This window comes from Suricata suricatta, chromosome 12 (assembly GCF_006229205.1).
Source record: "Suricata suricatta isolate VVHF042 chromosome 12, meerkat_22Aug2017_6uvM2_HiC, whole genome shotgun sequence".
NCBI classification, from domain to species: Eukaryota; Metazoa; Chordata; class Mammalia; order Carnivora; family Herpestidae; genus Suricata; species Suricata suricatta.
Window position 1 is genome coordinate 93,271,840 of NC_043711.1, and position 19,764 is coordinate 93,291,603.

General features: G+C 49.8%; 1 protein-coding gene across 11 annotated transcripts in view; it reads right to left on the bottom strand.

The window, feature by feature from the left end:
- ZMYND8 (zinc finger MYND-type containing 8) overlaps positions 1-19,764 on the bottom strand; it is a 122,827-nt gene that overhangs the window by 39,259 nt on the left and 63,804 nt on the right. For all 11 annotated transcript variants that reach the window (XM_029919326.1, XM_029919329.1, XM_029919332.1 and 8 more), the window contains 2 exons: positions 14,863-15,344; positions 2,175-2,315 (listed from right to left, as the gene is read on the bottom strand). In XM_029919326.1, the coding sequence (XP_029775186.1) occupies positions 2,175-2,315; positions 14,863-15,344 (623 nt within the window). The remainder of the gene's footprint in view (positions 1-2,174; positions 2,316-14,862; positions 15,345-19,764) is intronic.

The window sequence follows — 19,764 nt, forward strand, 5'->3', positions numbered from 1 at the left end:
AAAAAGCCCCAGAGAAAGCACCTGCTCCACGCCTGGGCAAGCTTTGAGGATTATTTATAATTTCCCTCCACTGTCTGATTTTTCTATCCATCCGTGACATACTCACCAGTCCCTCTCCGATCCTCTTCCCGTTAGGTCATTGAACCCCCAGCCCACAAAACACCCACATCCCCAATGCCTTCTTTCCCACTGACAAAACAAGTGTGCACCCCAGCACGGAAGGAGATAGGGGGAGGGGGGTTCTGAATGAGAGAGCTTCTCAGGATCCACCCCGCCCCCCACCAGAACACAGGACGGGAAGAAATCTTTCACCGCCACCGTGGGCAAGCCACGCAGAAAGACCCACGGCCTCATGAGGACGCTGAAGACCACGCAGTTTAGGGAAGGAGCTACTCTGGCCACACATGACCGGCAGAGAGGACACCATGACAACGCCCCAGCACCGTGTTCCTTTTCGGGGTGCGGAGGTGGAAGGAGGGTGTGAGAAAGGAAACCACACCGCTGAGACCCATGAACATTCCAAAGTGGCAAATGGGTCCCCTTTCGTTCAAGTGAGGCGTTCCCACCAGCCATTCCGAGCCGGCGCCCCGAAAGCCACGACCCTGACCGCTGTGGGACACGCTGGCCGCCCCACAGACACAGGCTTGCTCCAGCCCTGGGCACGCGAAGCCTCCTCTCCAGACCTTAGTTTCCCTGTCCCAAACGGTGCTGCAGGACAAGATGACGCCAGAGGGCACGGCCATCACCAGAGACCAGGGTTCACGTGTGAGCATCGCTCTGCACAGGCGGCCGCCCCGCCCTTCCTAAAACCCTGGATCCTCGAGCCCCATCCCCAGCTGTGACTACTAAAAATGTTTCCAGATGTTGCCCAGTGTCCCCTGGAGGGGCGTCAGGGAACCATCCTGGGGAGGAGCCGCTGACATAGGCGCCCAGAGAGGTCCTTCTAAAGTGCTCAGATCATATCCCTCCGCGGCTCACATGGCTCCACCGGATCCCAGGGCTGCCGGACCTCATCTCTACACCTTCTCCACCCACTGGGACAGGCCACCCGGGCCTCAGAGCCATTCCTACAAGACTTTACCGGAAGTCCCTAATTTCTTGTTCCTCCTCCCAATGTGGGCAAGGCTGGTTTTTAATGTCATATGCAAACCTAGGTGCAAACACCAGCTCTTCTGGGCATCTCCATGCCCCTTACGTGTCTGAACAGGTGGCAACCTCGTGACTCGGCACTGAAGTCGCAGAGCCTGCTGCGGATTCTGTCTGCCTCTCAATCTGCGTCTCCCCGCATCCCCTTCCGTCTCAAAAATAAACATTTTTAAATAAATAAATAAGTGCGTCCACACCGCCTCTCAGAGGCCGCCCCTAACCACACCACCAGCATCCTACGCATCTCCCACCTTACTACGAACACACGTCACCTCCTCTCCTGGCATGAACGGTCTTGCTTGTTCACCTTACTGTGGCTCACTTTCTAGAACCAAGCTCTGTACAGGAGTAGGGCCTTTCCTCAGCGCTCTGCCCCGTGTCTAAAACAGCACACAGCGTGTAGTAGATGCTCAATAAAAACCGAGGATCGTGAGGGAATGAATCAATGAAATGACCTCATGATCGAGTATTTAGCATTTCTAGTGCCAATGTTTGCTAATGACTTTGACCTAAGGCAGTGCTTTTAAAATTAACTGAACTCCAATGGGGAGTGGGGAGAAACCCCACTAAGTCAGGGATAAAGACCAGCATTTTTTTAAAAATTAGAGGAAAATTAAGGAAACAATATATCAGAATATATTATACAGAAGAAAGCTAAATATTGACTCATAAAGCTTGATTTGCACCAAACGTGTATGTGCATGTGTGTACAAAGTCTCGAATATATATATATATATATATATACATACACACACCTACATAAGATCAGGGTTACTGAGGTCAAAAGCAAGAAAAGGTCGTAAACTCTGGCCTGTGGTCCATCAAGAAACAAAACTTTGCGTGTCAACAAGCCCCAGGACACCCCTCACTCACTCCTTTATACTGACCTCCCTTCACCATTGTCCGCTATACCATTTTATAGAGAGGTTCTGTTCAGAGCTCCAGAACCACACCCAAAAGAGGACATCACAACTTGCAAAAACATTCACAGAGGCCGCAGAAGCAGGCTTCCAAAACTCCCCACTGACCCAAGTTAAGATTCAGGATGCTGCCGGTGGTGGAGGTTTTGTCCGTTTTCGTCGCGATGGGCGTTGACGCTTGAGGAGAGAACGTTTTCGGGCTTCCGGACACACTCCCTGCTTGTCCCGTCTTGGCAGAGGCTGGTGAAGCTGAAAGAGTACGTTCATTGTTAAAAGACAGGCTTAGAGATAAATAAACAAATAAAACGTGTATGTAGGGGGAGGGGAGGGGAAAATGGATTTTATTTCAACAAGGCCCCCAGAGTGTCCCAGATGGGGCGCAGCGGGAAGGGCTAGACATTTTCAAGTCGGGCACAGGCTTTAACCCAATGCTAAGCCATGGAGGAAGAAGGCCTCCCCAGTCATTCTATTAAACACAAAGCTCTAAGACAAATCGGCTAAGCTGCCACTGAAATTGGTTTGGCCCATTCACGGGTGTAAATCTCAAAATAAACAGCGATTAAAGCGGCCCCCACCACAGTCCAGATGCAGAGACTGGAGCCAGGCTCACGAATGGCATGCCGTCCATTTATAGGAGACGCAGGAGCCGGCTCATGCACCTGCTGGGGGCCCACCTGACCCCTTGGGAGATCTCTGGCTTCCCATTTCAAAGGTTCTGTGAGGCTGAATGAAGCCAAACTCAGCGCCAGATGGAGTGAGGGCATCACTAGTCCATGATCTCCCTCCTTACTAGGTTCCCAACGTTTACAGGAGGAGAGAAAATCATACCTAAACCCAAGTCTTTTAAAAATACCTGAGGGGCGCCTGGGGGGCTCAGTCGATTAAGCATTCGACACTGGCTCAGGTCATGATCTCATGCTTCATGGGTTCAGGCCCCAAATCAGGCTCTGTGCTGACAGCTCAGAGCCTGGAACTGCTTCGGATTCTGTGACTCCCTTTCTCTCTGCCCCTCCCCAACTCGCTGTCTCTCTTCTCAAAAAAAAAAAAAAAAAAAACACTAGAACATTTTAAAAAATAAATGGTTCATCAAAAGGAACCTTTTTAATGCCTTCAAACTACCTCCGTACTGTTTCCCTGAGCCTCATCTTCTGACACCAAACCACTTAACAAACGCACGAGTGTTCCTGCCCCTCTGCCTACACAGCCTGCCATCGCGGGGACTGTCCTGTCACAGCGCTCCTAGAGACAACACAATGGCCAGCCCTCACCCCATGCGCAGGAAATGTGGACTTTGCAGTGATCTGGTCCTTAAGAGAAAGCTGTTGATGGCAAAGGCGTCACGAATCGGGATGTCCCGGGGACGTCAAAAAGTGCCACATTGGCACATGCTTGCCTCAGTTTCCTCACCCACCAAATGAGCAGAGTCAAAGTGAGGACCCAATGGATGAACCTCGCCTACTCGCTCAGCCAGTCAGTATGCAGGGCTGTGTCGGCTCCACGTGCGAGTCCGACCAAATGTATGAGAGGAGGAAAGACTAGACACAAGGAGGGTGGAGGCAGGCAGGCAGCGGGACCCAGACCCCAGGTCTGATGCCCACCTGGGCAGCCGACCAGCTGGGTGCCCTGGGGCACGGTCCCTGAGCTCTGTGAATCTCCTTTCCTGGCAGCGTCAGAGAAGGACACTGGTAACAGAATAGGAAAGGACTGAGAAAAGTACCCACCCCATCAAGTTGTGAGGATCTGGTAAGTCAATCATCTAAACCAGGCCTGGCATCACAGAAGTACTATATTTTCTATTAGTAGTATATTTACTATTATTTGCCATCAGTGTAATACTATTTTCTATTTCCCCATGAACCTCAAGGGCTTTGGATTCAACCATCTAAATGAGTACCTTTCAGCCAGAAGTGATTCTTTTTTTTTTTTTAATTAAGCAGGCTTCACGCCCAGCATGGAGCCCAACGTGGGGCTTGAACTCACAACCCTGAGATCAAGGCCTGAGCTGTGATCAAGAGTCAGACGCTTAATCGACTGAGCCACCCAGCAGCCTCACGGCCAGGAGTGATTTTGTCATCCAGGCAGACACACTGCCAATGTCTGCAGACATTTTTGGCTGTCACAACTAGCGCAGGGGACAGTGCTACTGACATCTAACAGGTGCAGGCCAAGGGTGCTGCTCGCCCCCCAAAACAACCCATCTTTGGTTCTAACGTTCAGTGGTGCTGAGGTGGATGAGGCAGGTGAGTCTGTGGGACTCCCTGACTTCACAGGCAAACGAGGAGGGGCGTGGCCATGAGACTCGTTAATCCCTGTCAAGTGGTCCTTGGCAAATGCTCCATCAACACCCCACATTATTTTGAGAATTAAGGTGTGTTTTGGGTTTTTTTTAATACTAATTAACTTAGTTTTACTGTAAGGATGAGCCAGTGCCCAGCCAGGCACCTGGCACACAATGTTCTCTCAAATCAGAACCACAATTTACCGTCACAACTGCTGTTCCTGTAACCCGCAGCACCACAACAAGCAGAAATCGAGCACTTGGTACACAAACAAAATGAGAATCAAAGATAAAGGCACTTCAAAAGATTTAAGTATTATCAATAAAATCTTCAGTGTTAGGATTTTATTATTCATTCATTCACATTCTATCTGCTTCCTTCCAAAGGAGACTTGCAGTAGCTGAAAATATCAGTGTCACAGATTCTCTGCAAGAGCTAACAACCAGGGCCGCACTAACTGTGTTCCCGCACACGGAACCAGCAAACAGGTGCAGTACCCGGCCACGGTACTGTGTGGACCGCAAGGAGCTTTGACAAGAAAGCCTAACCCGAAAGGGTGGGTGGAAATAAACACACACACAGAGGTGCAGAAATCAACCACAGGGTCCGCATTTCCGGCTTCAGGATGGCGCGTGATTTAAAAAAAAAAAAAAAAAAAGGAGGGGAGCCTGGGTGGCTGGATCGGTTAGGCGTCTAACTCTTGATTCCGGCTCTGGTCACGATCCAGGGTCGTGAATTCAAGCTTTGGGTCAGGATTCTCTCTCTGTCCCTCCCCTGCGCGTGCGCACACATGCACTCTAAATAAATAAGTAAATAAAGTTAAAATTTTAAAAAGGAAGGGGAAGCCAGCAGGGAGTCTCACAGAGCCCTGCCCACTTGTGGTTCCTGCAGGAAAACTTAGCAAGAACACAGGTAAAGTCGTTACTTTTGCAATTCTGTAGATAAAACCTAAATGGGGGGGTGCCTGGATGGTTCAGTCAGTTAAGTGTCTGACTTTGGCTCAGGTCATGATCTCACGGTTCGTGGGTTCGAGCCCCGGATCAGGCTCTGTGCTGACAGCTCAGAGCCTGAAGCCTGCTTCAGATCTGTGTCTCCCTCTCTCTCTGACTCTCCCTTGCTCACGCTGTCTCTCTCTCTCTCTCAAAAATAAATAAAAAAACATTTAAAAAACATAAATGGGAAAAACAAGTCTTTAATTAATAAAACTTAAGTATTGAAGGTATAAGAACTATGTTCTAATTTTTTTAATTTAAACAGAGCACCTGAACACAGCAAGAATAAATGTGTTTGGAAAACACTGGCTCTCTGTGGAGACGGGTCTGGTTCACTGTCCACCCGGCCAGCAAAGTGCAGGGACCCCCTCACGGCCACCTGGGACTAAAATGCTTCCTGTAGTCAGGGCAGGGACAGCACTGGGGCCACCTAGCAACCCGGGTCCCACCACACAGAACTCTCCTTGGGGAAAATGATGGCCGCTGTCCACCTGAGTCCCACATGTCCCCCTTCCCCAACCTGTGAGGCACTGTGTACCTGCCTCAACCTCCTTAACGCTACGACCACTCGCCCAGATGTTCACGGCCGAACACGCCTACATCGCCCTAAATCCTCCCTTCCCTTCCTGCCCCAACTTACCCCACGGATCATCAAGACCTTGCACACCACTTCCAAAATATATCCCCCAAGCCCCCCGCTGCTCTCCATCCCCACTGCGATCAGCCTAACACACACATTCTCAAAAGCGGCTCTGGGGGGCTGGGGAGATGAAAAAAATCTTACTCTTTTTATGTATGAAACACAGACACATGTAGTACATAAAAAGACATACCGTACTTTCAAATTTCACGAGGGTCCATTCCTAGGTACACACCTGAAAAGAACTGAAAAGCGGTGCTCAAACCTTGCTACACCAGTTCCCAGCAGCACGATTCACCACGGCTCAAAGGTGGAAACAATCTGAATGCAGTCGACAGACCAACTCTGGCGGCGGCGGCGGCGGTAGAGTTTACGGAGCCATGAAAAGGAGGGAAGTTCACCTGCTGCATCATAGGCTGAAAGCATGCGCTCAGTGAAAGGAGCGGACGCAAAAGCCACATTTTGTACGATTTGGCTAAAACATAATACCCAGAATAGGCAAAACCATGCAAGTGTATGTGACTGGTGGTCCCCAGGGGTTGGTGGCCAGGGAGTGGGGGTGCCTTCTCACTTAATGGGATGTGATTTTGGAGTGACGGAGATGTTCTGGAACTAGAGAACAGTGGTGGTTGTACAACACCGTGAACATACCACATGTCACTGAGTTGTTCACTTTCAAATGGTTAATTTTATGTCATGTGAATTTCATCCCCATGTAGGGAAAAAAAAACAATCACAGGAGACTGTTGGGGGGGGGATGTCTAGAACAGCTCCTTATGGGATGAGAACAAAAAAAAAAAGGTTGATAAATACTCTCCCCACCTAGCATTTCCCACTAAGAACCTCTAAGAGCTCCCAGGGGTCCCCCACCTCCAGCCACAGCGCCCCTACCCCAGGGCACCCTCCACACAGCGGCCAGATACACCGCTGTCCATCTAAACTGCCCGGAGCCAGGGCGCCCGGCTGGCTTAGTCAGGAGAGCACGAAGCTCTTATCTCAGGGTTGTAAGTTCAAGCCCTTGCACTTGGGCATACAGACACTCAAAATTAAAATCTAAAAGACATAAATAAAACCAACCTAAAGGCATCCTATCCCCCAGAATAAAACCCAACCATGTACTCGAGCTTGCCTTTCCTCATTCTGGAATCTCCAGCCACACAGACCTTAGTGCTGTTCCCCGAAGATCAAACCTGCTCCTAACTCAAGCCTGGCTATTCCTAAGGAATCCCCCAGGAAAGGCTGCCACCCCGACCCCCATCCGCATCACATCAGCTGGTAGCCCTCCAACACCACCCTCAACGCCCGCCCCTGCTGGCCCGGTCCACGGGGGCCAAGGCCAAGGTGCCCCTTTACTGTGAGCGCATCGGCTGCAGGAGAGCAAGGTCTCTGCCAGGCACCTGGGAGGCCGCCTGGCGTCCGCCACATTTACAGAACGAGCAAATACACGCGCTAATTAACTCGAGAAAGAGGTCCCCACTTCTCTTCTCACTACTGTGGCCATGATAAGCAATAAAGAAACAATAATAGCAACCAGAGTAAAATCTTCTTCCTAAAAAGACAGCCGTTTAAATAACTCTCGATGTCTACAGTGACTGAAAACAAGGTGTGCTAAAAGAACGCTTAACAATCCAAAGAATAAACATACATGAGAAATGGTCAATAAACATGTGAGAGATACACACAGATGTAGATATGGATACATGTATCTCCATGCTATGCCTTTCTCATGGGCGGGCGTGACTAACTGGTTTCAAAAACCGACACCTAGTGTGGAGGGTAGGAATACTCACTGGAATCGAGAAACCTTTCAGCATGGCCATTAGGTGATGCTGATATTACCCAAAATTACATTGTATAAATCACGCAGACAGTAAGGTCCCAACGCCAAGTTCATCTATTGATATAGAGGTCACGTGCCCCAGACACAGTGTATGAACAGAAGTTAAACTGCAACAGTTTTGATGAGGAACAGCAGAGAAACCGGAGAGGGTGTATAAATAAATGCCAGTTAACCGAACCCTGGCTCAGTAAATAAACACAGGTATTAACGCCATACACCCCTAAAACAGAGTGACTCGCATCTTCACAATCTGACAAGGTCCGGCCCCCGCAGATATGTGGGAGGGAAAGAGAGAGGTAAGAACCAGGTGTGTACAGAAATGCCCACAGTATGTGTAAAGGTGTATCGAAAACACATGCACATCTTTAAATGAGTGTACACACCCTTATTTGTGGTAAAAGTACACTCCACAGACAATTAACTTAGAAGAAAAACTGGTACTCAGGATGTGGGGGGTAAACAAAACTTGACCTTCCGTTTCACATCCATCTACACTCCTTTAATACTGCTGGTTTGGTTTTATCTTCCTTTTAACTGGGGAGTGGCACCACCGTTAAAAACAAAGTCAACTAGAGGTATTTAGATTATGGGTCATTTTGCCCTTTTCAAACGACTTTTACTGTGGTTTTTGTTGTGGGGAAAATCTTTAAAAGAGGTGCAAAAATACATTTGTTGATACGGATAAATGTAAATGAAGGGGGGGGTTCTATACTTCTCAGACTCCAGTGAGGTTCAATGTTCTCAAAAACATGAACCCTGGCTTCGTCTCTGACCACCTAGACAAACGTAAACCAGCGGGCTAGCCAAAAACACCTACTATTTTGGGAATCAGGAAGCTAGCAGAAACATACATATATAAAATGTGCATTAAGAAAACAAAACAATGTATCCATTTATAAGTTTTTTTTTATGTCTTTATTTTATTTTGAGAAAGAGAGAAACAGAGGGAGAGAGCAAGCAGGGGAGGGGCAGAGAGAGAGGGAGACACAGAAACTGAAGCAGGCTCCAAGCTCTGAGCTGTCAGGACAGAGCCTGACCCGGGGCTCAAGCCCACGGACTATGAGATCTTGACCTGAGCTGAAGCTGGATGCCCAACCGACTGAGCCACCCAGGCGCCCCTCAATGTATCCGTTTAAAACATTCCCATGCGTATTACTTCATAAAACCAGGTTTCTCCCCCTAAGAAATGCTTCCCAAAATGCACGCATTCACATGCCCCAATCATTTCTGTCATCTGCCCGTGCCCTGTACACCCTACTGACAACACGAACCATATGGACAAGCAGAAAGATGTAAAGAAACAAAGGTCCCTTGAGAGGAGCAGAAAGCTTAGTGTGAACCACTCGACCACAGAGCAGTGTGACGGTAGTTACCAATGGGACTGATACATTTAGGAATCTAGGGGCGCCTGGGTGGCTCAGTGGGTTGAGCAACAGAATCTTGATTTCAGTTCAGGTCATGGTCCCAGGTTCATGGGACTGAGCCCAGTGTCAGGGTCCTCGCTGAGCAAGGAAACTGTTTGGGATTCTGTCCCTCCTCCCTCTGTTTGCCCCTCCCCCGCACACACTCTTTCTATACATAAAAATTTTAAAAAGGAGGGGGGCACCTGGGTGGTTCAGTGGGTTGAGTGTCAGACTCCGGATTTCCGCTCAGGTCAGGATCCAGGGTCATGGGATCGAGCCCCATGTGTGGCTCCACACTGAACATGGAGACTCTCTCCCTATCTGCCTCTCTCCTGCTCACATGCACACACACACACACACACACACACACACACACACACTCTCTATCTCTCTCTCAAACTAATTAAAAAATAAAGTTAAAAAATCTGAAGGAACACCCAACTTGTCTGTGGTTTTCTTTTTCTTTTTCTTTTCTTTTCTTTTTTTTTTGAAAGAGAGAGAGCAAGTGAGCACGAACAGGGGAGGGAGAGGAGAGAGAGAGACACAGAATCTGAAGCAGGCTCCAGGCCCCAAGCTGTCAGCACAAAGCCCAACGCGGGGCTGGAACCCACGAACCGCGAGATCAGAAACTTAACCGACTGAGCCACCCCGGCGCCCCGAGAACCTTGGTTTTAAATCATGCTCAACATTTTCAAAACCAGAAAGAGATTTGGAAATGTTCGTTTCAATTAGGCTTGGACACAGATGCCAATCCATTTGTAAAGTCATAAATCTTGCTCAAAGGAAGAACTAATCGCCTTTGAAGTCACAAATAATTTAATCAGATGTTAAACTTTGATGTACAATTCACAAGGGTGGGCAAAAATACATCATTTATTACCTACATTTACAAAATCCTAGCCTGTGCTATTCTGACTTTATGACACAGGAGTCTTAGAATTAAACCAGAAAAAAACGCCCCTTCCCTCCTGCGCACCCCAGCGCTGCGGGGGGAAGGGGGGAGTCAGTGATTCGCACCAAATTTCCTCCACTTATGAAACCTCGGAAGCAACCGACATCTTCAAACTTGCACAACTCTTGGAGGCTTGCACAGATGAGCCACACAGCAGAGCATCACTGGACAGGCAAGGACAGGACATGAACTCTGTTTGGAAGGCCTATTTAACTAATGTGAAAAAGTATTCAGGACACAAAGATTTAAAAAAAAAAAAAAAGCAACTCAGGTGCCTGGCTGGCCCAGTCAGTGGAGCATGTGACTCTTGATCCTGGGGTTGTAAACTCAAGCCCAAGTGTGGGCACAGAGGTTACTTAAAGTCAGGGGGGTGGGGGCACCTAGGTGGCTCAGTGGGTTGAGCATCCAACTTCAGCTCAAGTGATGATCTCATGATCCGTGAGTTCAAGCCCACATCAGACCCGCTGCTGTCAGCGCAGAGCCTGCTTCGGGTCCTCTGTCTCCCTTTCTCTCTGCCACTCCCCTGCTCATGCTCTCTCTCTCTCTCTCTCTCAAAAATAACACGGGAAGGGAGTGGAGGGCAAAGAACTCAAAGCTATCTACAACAGATACTGTAAACCAAGCAGTTTGTGGAGGCATTTAGTGCAGCATACAGATATTTTAAATTTGAGCCAATTATGTAAAAGTTGGCGCAGTCCACATTTACAAAAATATCTGAGGAGGGGCGCCTGGGTGGCTCAGTCAGTTAAGTGTCCAACTTCGGCTCAGGACAGGATCTCACAGTTTGTGGGTTCGAACCCCATGTCAGGTTCTGTGCTGGCAGCTCAGAGCCCAGAGCCTGCTTCACATTCTGTGTCTCCCTCTCTCTGCCCCTCCCCTGCTCATGCTCGCTCTCTCTCTTTCTCTCTCTCTCCCTCAAAATTAAATAAACATAAAGAGATAAATAAAATATCCAAGGCTTCTCTTGAACAATGAGAATAAGGCATCAGAGGCCACATTCCCACTTGGCGAGAACCAGCAGGAAGGTCCCCAGGACCCTTCAGAGAAGGCAGACCTCAAGGGCACTGGGACAGGTCAGGTGATGACGTGTCAGTGGCGTGTAAGGAGTTTTGTAACAATGACATGTCCAGGGCATCACGTGTCAGGAGTCAGGGCTGCTGTGGGAGGTGCACCCGAGCACCAGGCGTGTCGTGAGGTCATCAGGAGGAGCGCTGTTCCTGCTCTGTGTTGTTCATGCCAGTGACCACACCTGTCAACCTCGCTCATTCCCATACCTGCCTGATCCCCAATGTATTTGTTTTCAAGTTCATAGTATGACTCCTAAACCAACATAGAAAAAGTCCTGGAAGGCAGCTCTTCCTGCCCACGGGTCCTGTCCCCACGCTTTAATAAAATCAACTTTTGGCACCGCCCCTCCCCCCCACAAAAAAAATCCTGGAAACAGTAACTAATGGCTGACCAGGAGGTGGAGTGGTCTGTGACGTTCGTTTTATAAGTAACAAATATTGTATGACGACGATGTAGAGTTACAACAAGAAAAGAGTTTACAAAGACGGTTACTCTTCTTCAAGAACAGGAACCCCTAGCGGAGCCCCGAGACCAAAAAACTGTTAGTTCTGAGGCTGGTGACAGCCAGGCGCGGAGACTCTTAGCTGAATACATATTCATGGCTTAAGTTGAAATCCTACAGGCAAATACTGTCAAAGGCACGGATTCTAGCGAGGAGGTGTGGATCCGGGGGGCTGCAGGGAAATCCTTGTGAGTAGAAACCACGTTGACCCATAACCAGAACCATGGCCGAAAGGCTCCGGGCTGAGCAGAGAACTCCTCGGAAAACTAAATCGAGGACTGGAGATTACAGACACCTGATTCTGAGTTCCTCGACACATCCCGAAACAAAAGGCAAGTTTCTAAACTCTTAAGAGTTTTAGTTGATAACTTATTTCAATCTGTAGTTTTAATGATGCTGGTAAGAAATATTTTATTGCTAAAACTAAGACAGCTTTTCGAGCCTATGATAATCTTTTCTTTTTCTTTTTTTAAACACAATTTTGGCTGGATCACAATCTCATCTCAATGATACCCTCCCTGACTGTGGGGCATTTTAATAAATACTCCGCTTTCCTTCTACTAAATGCAATTGTCGCTGCTGACAGCAGAGGGCAGTAGGGAGCAATGACAAGAACGTGGATGCAGAGGCAGGATCTAGCTGTGGGAACAGGCTCCTTCCTCCACTATCCACAGAGACCTTAGTTTCGCCCCCTGAAAAATGGGGAGACTGACTCAGAGTTTCTTCTAACTTGGTCTATAATGGAGGCTGTTAAAAAGACACATGGGCCAAATCTGGCGTACCACCTCCTCTTCTATTGCCTGCAAGGGTATTTGACCTTTGTAAATGTTGGAAAAATCCTAAAGGGTTACTAGAGTTCATGAAACATACAAATCGTATGAAATTCAAATCTGTGTCACATACTGCCTATGGCTGTGTCATTAACACAACAGCAGTGTTGAACAGCTGCATAGTAGTGAGGGGGACCCACAGAGCCTAAAATATTTGCTGTCTGGCTCCTTACAGAAAATTGGTAAGATTACAATGATTTGGGGGGTCACCTTCTCAACCCATAGTACTCACTGGCTGTCTAACTCATAATCCCCAAAACGATCCAAGCACATACTGGTAAAGGGATCATATTTTAGAAAAAAGGATTTTAAGGGGTGCCTGAGTGGCTAAGTCAGTTAAGTGTCCAACTCCTGAGTTGGGCTCAGGTCATGATCTCACGGTTCATGAGATCCAGACACATGCCGACTCTGCACAGTCAGTGCAGAGCCTGCTTGGGATTCTGTCTCCCTCTCTGCCCCTCCCCTGCTCACACTCTCTCAAAATTAAACATTTAAAAATATATATTAAAAAAATTTAAAAAAAGTTCTTATATAAAGGAAGGGAAGGAGGGAGGGGAAAGGGGAGAAGGAAGGGGGAGGGGCAGTGTCTGCAGGGCTGTCCAAGGTCAAAGTGTTGGCCAGAAGCTTAAAACTAATGGGCCAACCTGGAGATGTGCTTTTATCCATTCTGGAAAATATTCAAAGACATTTTGAGCTGACCTTTAATAATTAGGGGTTTTGTATAAAAACACAAATTTGCCACTTCTCTAGAGTAAGGTAAGATCTGGAAACCATGGGGCCACATTCCTGCAGGGCAACCAGGGGCTGGAGCCTTGCCCCTCGATGGTCTCCCCAGCCCAGAGCCTGCCTTTTACCATCAGGACTAGCGTAGAAGGTTCTCTGTGCCTGCGTCTCTCCGAGCAAGACCAACAAAGAATACATAGTGAAGGCCATGTTTCAAGAAAAATGAGGGGCGCCTCGGTGGCTCAGTTGCTTAAGCCTCTGACTGTAGCTCAGGTCATGATCTCATGGACCGTGAGATCAAGCCCCACGTCAGGCACTGTGCTGACAGTTCAGAACCTGGAGCCTGTTTCCGATTCTCCTTCCCTCCTTCCCTCTCTCTCTCTCTCTCTCTCTCTCTCTCTCTCTCTCTGCCCCTCTCCCTTTCACACACACTCTCTCTCTCTCTGCCCCTCTCCCTTTCGCACTCTCTCAAAAATAAACATTAAAAAACAGAAAAATGAGAGTAAACCCATTTCCCTGTGGAAGGAATCAAGTTCGTAAGGATTTAACAGGCAAACAAATATTTGGGTAAATAAAATTCAATTTACGTCACCGTTCCTTTTCTCACACTGGCGCAGCACCCCGACTTACATCAGCTCCCCGAATCTGAACCCGCGTGGGCACTGGCCGAGCCACCGCCGGAAGAAGTAAGGCAGCCAACAGCTCTGACTGCTCACTATTCCAGGCACTGCTCTGCCCCTGGGCAGACACATATTCATTAACCCTCAACAAGAACCTACGGACAGGTCTGTCGTTACGTCACATGACAGATGAGGAAACTGAGGCATCATGACACTGAGTATCTGGCCTGGAGCCTGGTGGCTCGTGAGCAGCAGAGCTGGGATCTGAGACCAGCAGCCGCATCCTGACCCACTATTCGACAGCAAGTGGTCAATCAGGGCAAATTCTAAGGAGTGACCTTACCCGCTGCTCTAACATTGGAGCTCTCAATAATATGAAGGTTTAACTTGGATAGAAAAATAGTCTTTCAGTTAAAGGAACTTTTTTTTTAATGTCTTTGAATGTTTATTTATTTTTGAGAGAAACAGAGACAGAGTATGAGTGGAGCAGGGGCAGAGAGAGAAGGAGACCCAGCATCCAAAGCAGGCTCCAGGCTCTGAGCTATCACCACAGAGCCCGATGTGGGGCTTGAACCTGTGAACCATGCAATCATGACCTGACCTGAAGTCAGATGGCTAACCGACTGAGCCACCCAAGTGCCCCTTAAAGAAACATTCTTGAGAAACAAGCTATCCTGGGAGGTGTTGCTGTGATCACCCAAGAGACATCCGGTCTCCACTCTAAAGGGTTTGTGGCCACCTCTGCCCGCTGTGAGTTTGGGGACCGAATTTCTCCTCTCGCAATTCCTTACCAGCAAATCTCCCACTGTTTTACCCATTTAAAATGTCACGTTTGCCCACAGAGCTCCCTTCGATTCCGTGACACTGGCCAGCTAGAACCGACAAAGGTGGCCCCAATGGAACCCCTTTGTCCCAAGGGCCCCCCTGCTCTTCTGCCCGAGGCTGACCTGTGCTCTTGTCCAGGAAGTCCATGGACTCCTCGCTGGCGCTGAGGTGGCTCGACGTGGCCTTCTTCTCGGCGTCCTGCTCCACGTCGGAGCCCGTGTGCACGGAAGAGTTTGTGCTCATGGGGGAGCGCGGCATGTCGGACAAGGAGATCCGGCGGCCCGCGCCGCCGCTCAGCATGGGCTTGCTCATCAGGATCTTGGGGGACGCCGTCATGTCGAAGTTGAGCTTGACCTTCTCCTGCTTGTCGATCTTGGCGGCGCCGGCGCCGGGATTGCTGGGATCGAGCAGCATTTGGTACTGGCTGTTGGGGGTGTAGGGCGTCCGGAAGGGCGAGTAGTTAAAAACCCCGAACTTCCGGCGGATGTTCTCCACGTACACCTCCATCTCTTGCATTGCACTGTTGAAGATGCTTTTCGTCTTTTTCACAGAAAAAGGAATTTCTTTAGACATGAGGTAGCAATTATTTATTGGAACCCAGGCCCTAGGAAGTGCAGAAGAGAGAGCGGAAGTCAACTTTGGTCCTTTCAGAGAACTTTTTTTTTAAGTTTGTTAAAAATCTATTTCGTTGCGTTAAGTGTACAACACAGTATAGTTCAGCACAGGCGCAGGCCGTGAGGCAGACCCCGACAGCTCAGTCATCGTAACAGAAATTTTATGCCCGATGTTCTACCAGTGTTCTACCCACTGATTCTACATAGGACTATTTTATGAAATACCTCCTACAAGTGGAGTTAGTGCAGACGTATTTCTTTCGGTGACTGGCTGATCTCACTTAGCACGACGTCCTCCACGCCCAGCCATGCTGGTGTCTCTTTCTCAGCGCTGAATACTATCCCGTGATACGTATCTACCACGATGTATCAATTCACCTGTCATTGGACATTTAGGGTGTCTCCAGACCGGTTTTTTCCTTAATGCCAACTAAATTAGCCTGGCTTGTTTGCTGAGATGCTTAAATACATACTCTATTCCTCAAAAATGACTTGGTGGGGGGGCGTCTGGGTGGCTCAGTCAGTTAAGTGTCCAACTTGGGCTCAGGTCATGATCTCGCAGTTTGTGGGTTTGAGCCCTGTGTTGAGCCCTGTGTTGAGCTCTGTGCTGACAGCTCACAGCCTGGAGAACCTCCTTCAGATTCTGTGTCTCCCCATCTCTCTCTGTCCCTCCCCTGCTCATGCTCTGTGTGTCTCTGTCTTCCTGTCTGTGTCTCTTTCTGAAATAAACATACATACATACATACATACGACTTGGTTTGGGGGCTCCTGGGTGGCTCAGTCAGTTGAGGATCTGACTCCTGACATTGACTCAGGTCATGATCCCAGGATGGTGGGATCGAGCCCCTGGTGAGTTCCATGCTGAGCTTGGAGCCTGCGTAGGACTCTCTCACCCTCTCCCTCTGCCCTACCCCTGCTCATTCTCTTGCTCTCTCTCAAAAAAATTTTTATTTATCTCTTTTGAGACAGAAAAAGTATAAGCAGAGGAGGGAGGGGCAAAGAGACAGATTCCCAAGCAGGCCTGGCATGGCCCGTGCAGAGCCCAAGGCAGCGCTCAAACTTACGAACCGTGGGATCACGACGTAAGCTGAAATGGAGAGTCAGAGGTTTAACCACTGAGCCACCAGGTGCCCCCAGCCAAAAGAAATTTTAAATGACTCAGTTTGAATGGTTAATATGATTAGCCATTAGCACTTAACAGACATGTTCTAATGGCAAAACATAAAGAACAAACTTCGCTAAAACATCACAAAGCTCACTTAGTCATTTTAATCCATTACAAGAATAATAAATCCCCTCTTGGCTCCGGGTGAGTAGAGAAGAGGAAAACAGTCCCGGCTTCCAGGACGGCACCTCCAAAATCAGAAGTGGTCCCAAAGCCCCCTCCTCTGAGCTCAGACACACAGAGTTTTCCTATCTCTCATAAACCTGGGGTTCTCCGAGGCACTAGAAGGAAACGCTGGAATCTCATAAACCCACAAGGATGTGCGTGGCTTCAAATGTGAGAGAATTCACGGGGAAACCGTGCAAAGAACAGCCTCCACCCGCCACCCCCCTTCTCAGCTGGTTCTCCCTTCCACACCCCATGTCCCGGCTTGCCCTGCAGAGACCTCACGAGAACATGAGCTGCGTTGCCGTAATTCGTGGCCGCGCGGCTGCAGGCAGGAGAGGGCCGTCTAACCTGCCACTGCTCGGGGTTCCGAGGCACCGCCACACGCGGACAGGAGGACAGACCACAGACCACGTGCCACTGGATTCCCCAGCCTCCGTCCCGTTTGTAGCTGGGAATCTGGTGCGAACGAACATTTCCAAGGAGGCCTTTTGGATCGCAAAGGCCATAAAGTCAAGTCAGACACAACACAACGGGGAGCAGAGTGGGGGGGTGGGGAGGCAGAAGCGCCACAGCGGGTCCAAGGCGAGCACCGTGCCCGCAGGGGCCTCACAAGTGCCCGCGCAGGGATCAGACGCCACGCGGCCTCATGTTCCGGCGTTTTAAAGGTAAGCAAGAAATATGGACCATTCAGCCAGCTTACCCATGGTTCTAACAGAGGGCATCTCCTTCCCATTTTGGAGACAAAACAGCCCCGAGAAATGAAGCACGCGTGTGGGGCGAAATCCAGGACACGGGCTGGAGGCTTGCAATTCGCAGTGATAACAGGGTCGTGACACAAGCTAGAGCCGGACACCCCAAAAACATCTAACTGCTCTCAGCCCGCTGCGAATCACCAGCTCCTGACCCACCCCAACCAGCGGCTGCCATCCTGCCCAGTCCCGAGGGGCCACATCCACGGCCAGACCGATGTGCAGGGCAGGAGGCAGATGCCCTCTGGGTGAGTCTGCAGCTGACCCTCCTCGGGGAGCGGGCGTCTGCACTAGACAAGAAAGCTCTTAGGGGCAGCTGGGGTCCCCAGCCAACCCCACAAAGGACTTCCCTCTCCCTAAGCCGGCCTCAGCTCTGCATCGATAAAATGGAGATGGAGCCCCTCCCTGGAGGGAGGTCAAGGGGAGCAAAGGAAATGCACCTAAACCAGTCCCCATAGCACCGGGAGCTCACCAGCCAGCTGTCACTGTGTCCCCCCGCAACCACCACCACCACCACTTCTGTCTGGGGTCGGGGCCTTGCCTGTCTCCTGCCAGGTCTCAAGGGCCTTCAACGAAGGTTCCAGCCAAGAGAGTTCACGACCCTGTTTCTTTTCCTTCAAGCAGGCCCAGGGCACAGTTAAAGGGAAACTAGATTTCTTAAACAAAAGAAGGCCTCTGGGGACCAATGTCCTAACAGGCCGCAGAGCCACACAGCATTGCTACTCCCTACTCAGGGCCTCAAGTTTTCTACTCCAGTCAAATGGGAATAAATCAGCTTCTGCAAAAAGCACTGAAAACCACGCCCGCTGCCTAGAAGGCCCTCCATTCAGGCCAACTCGCTCTCCTGCAGCTCTGCAGACATTCATTAAACATTTCCTGGATTTTCATACGGTGTCATTGTGTGTGTGTGTGTGTGTGTGTGTGTGTGCGCGCGCGCGTGCGTGTGTGTGTGTGAGAAATTGAATCCCAAGAAGGCAAACATTTTTCAGGGACAGAAAGCAAGCTAGGAGACTCTCCAGAACATGTCTCGATCTGTACCAGAGCCGCCCCAGGGTTGCTACGGTATTTATTAACTTAACGATGAACAGGTGACTGGCTGTGACATTTCTTACTCTGCTCTCCTGACCTCTTTTGCTTACCCAGGACCAGGCTGAGGTTTTGCTCCACAAGCCCAAAGCCGCTCCCTGGGGAAGAGACGGCCTGGCCATTCTCTGTAGCCTCCGCACCGAGCTGCTGGGTGTGACCAGCTTCTGCTTTAAGAACATCTCCTGGGGGGAAGGGATGCTCCTCCTTTTAGGTTTCCCCCAAGCTCCCGGTGACTTCGTTCCTGCGCCACCCGATCCATTCCCAAGGAGGGGCCTCAGTCGCTCCCCCACAAGGGGCTCCCCTCACCCAAAATGAGCCAACAACTGGGCACATTCCCTCTGAGGGAGCAGAAGACAGAGGAGGGGAGGCAAACCTCACGGACACAGGACGTGGGCTGCTAGCTTTTTTCACCAACGCAGGGACCCTGCTTCCACAACAGCTCCTACCCAGAACAAACGCATATCGGCCAGTTCTGGGAAAATGGCCTCAGGAACAGGGCTGGCGGAGCTCATGCACCCCGCCCCGCACCCCCAAAAGCTACTGTCCAGAGCTGACAGGCAGGAGTGAGACATCCGTGCAGAGTGGGCTCAGCTGAGAGCGAAATGAAAGACTCTAAGACTCTGGGAACCATGCGGTGCGTGCCGGCAGGCACTGGCCTCCCCCACCCACCTATACCCCCAGTACACCCACACTGGGTTGTGTTCAGATCGAGAATAATCCCAAATCACGGAGAGGGTTAACACTTGCCATGCTATAATGAATTCTTCTTCTCTTCAAGGAAGAGGCCGACTCAGACCACAGCCCGTGTGATCCAGACCCTGCTCCGCCCCCATCTCTTACCATCCTCTCCTCCCCTTTCCTGTCCAAACCACACTGCGCTCCTGGCCTTCCCAGAGAACAGCAGGCTGGCTCTGCCCGACCCTCCACCCCGATCTCCTTTAAGCCCCCACCCTGAGATCAACTTGCTGGGTGTTTCCTTGGGTATTATGTGTCTTCCCCACTAGGATGCCAGCCTTCAGGTAGGTGGGCAGGAATGATGTCCGCCAGCTCACTCCCATAAACCCCGGCATCCAGCATGGGGCCAGACCCACGGCAGCACCAAAAGATTCCCAGCAAAGCAGTCAAAATCAAATAAAGCAAACTACTTCCTATCAAACCCAGGACCATCGCAGTTAATTTCCACTTTGCCTCCAGACAATGGATTTCTAGTAAATGATTTCACAGCTTACTTGGCCATTCACT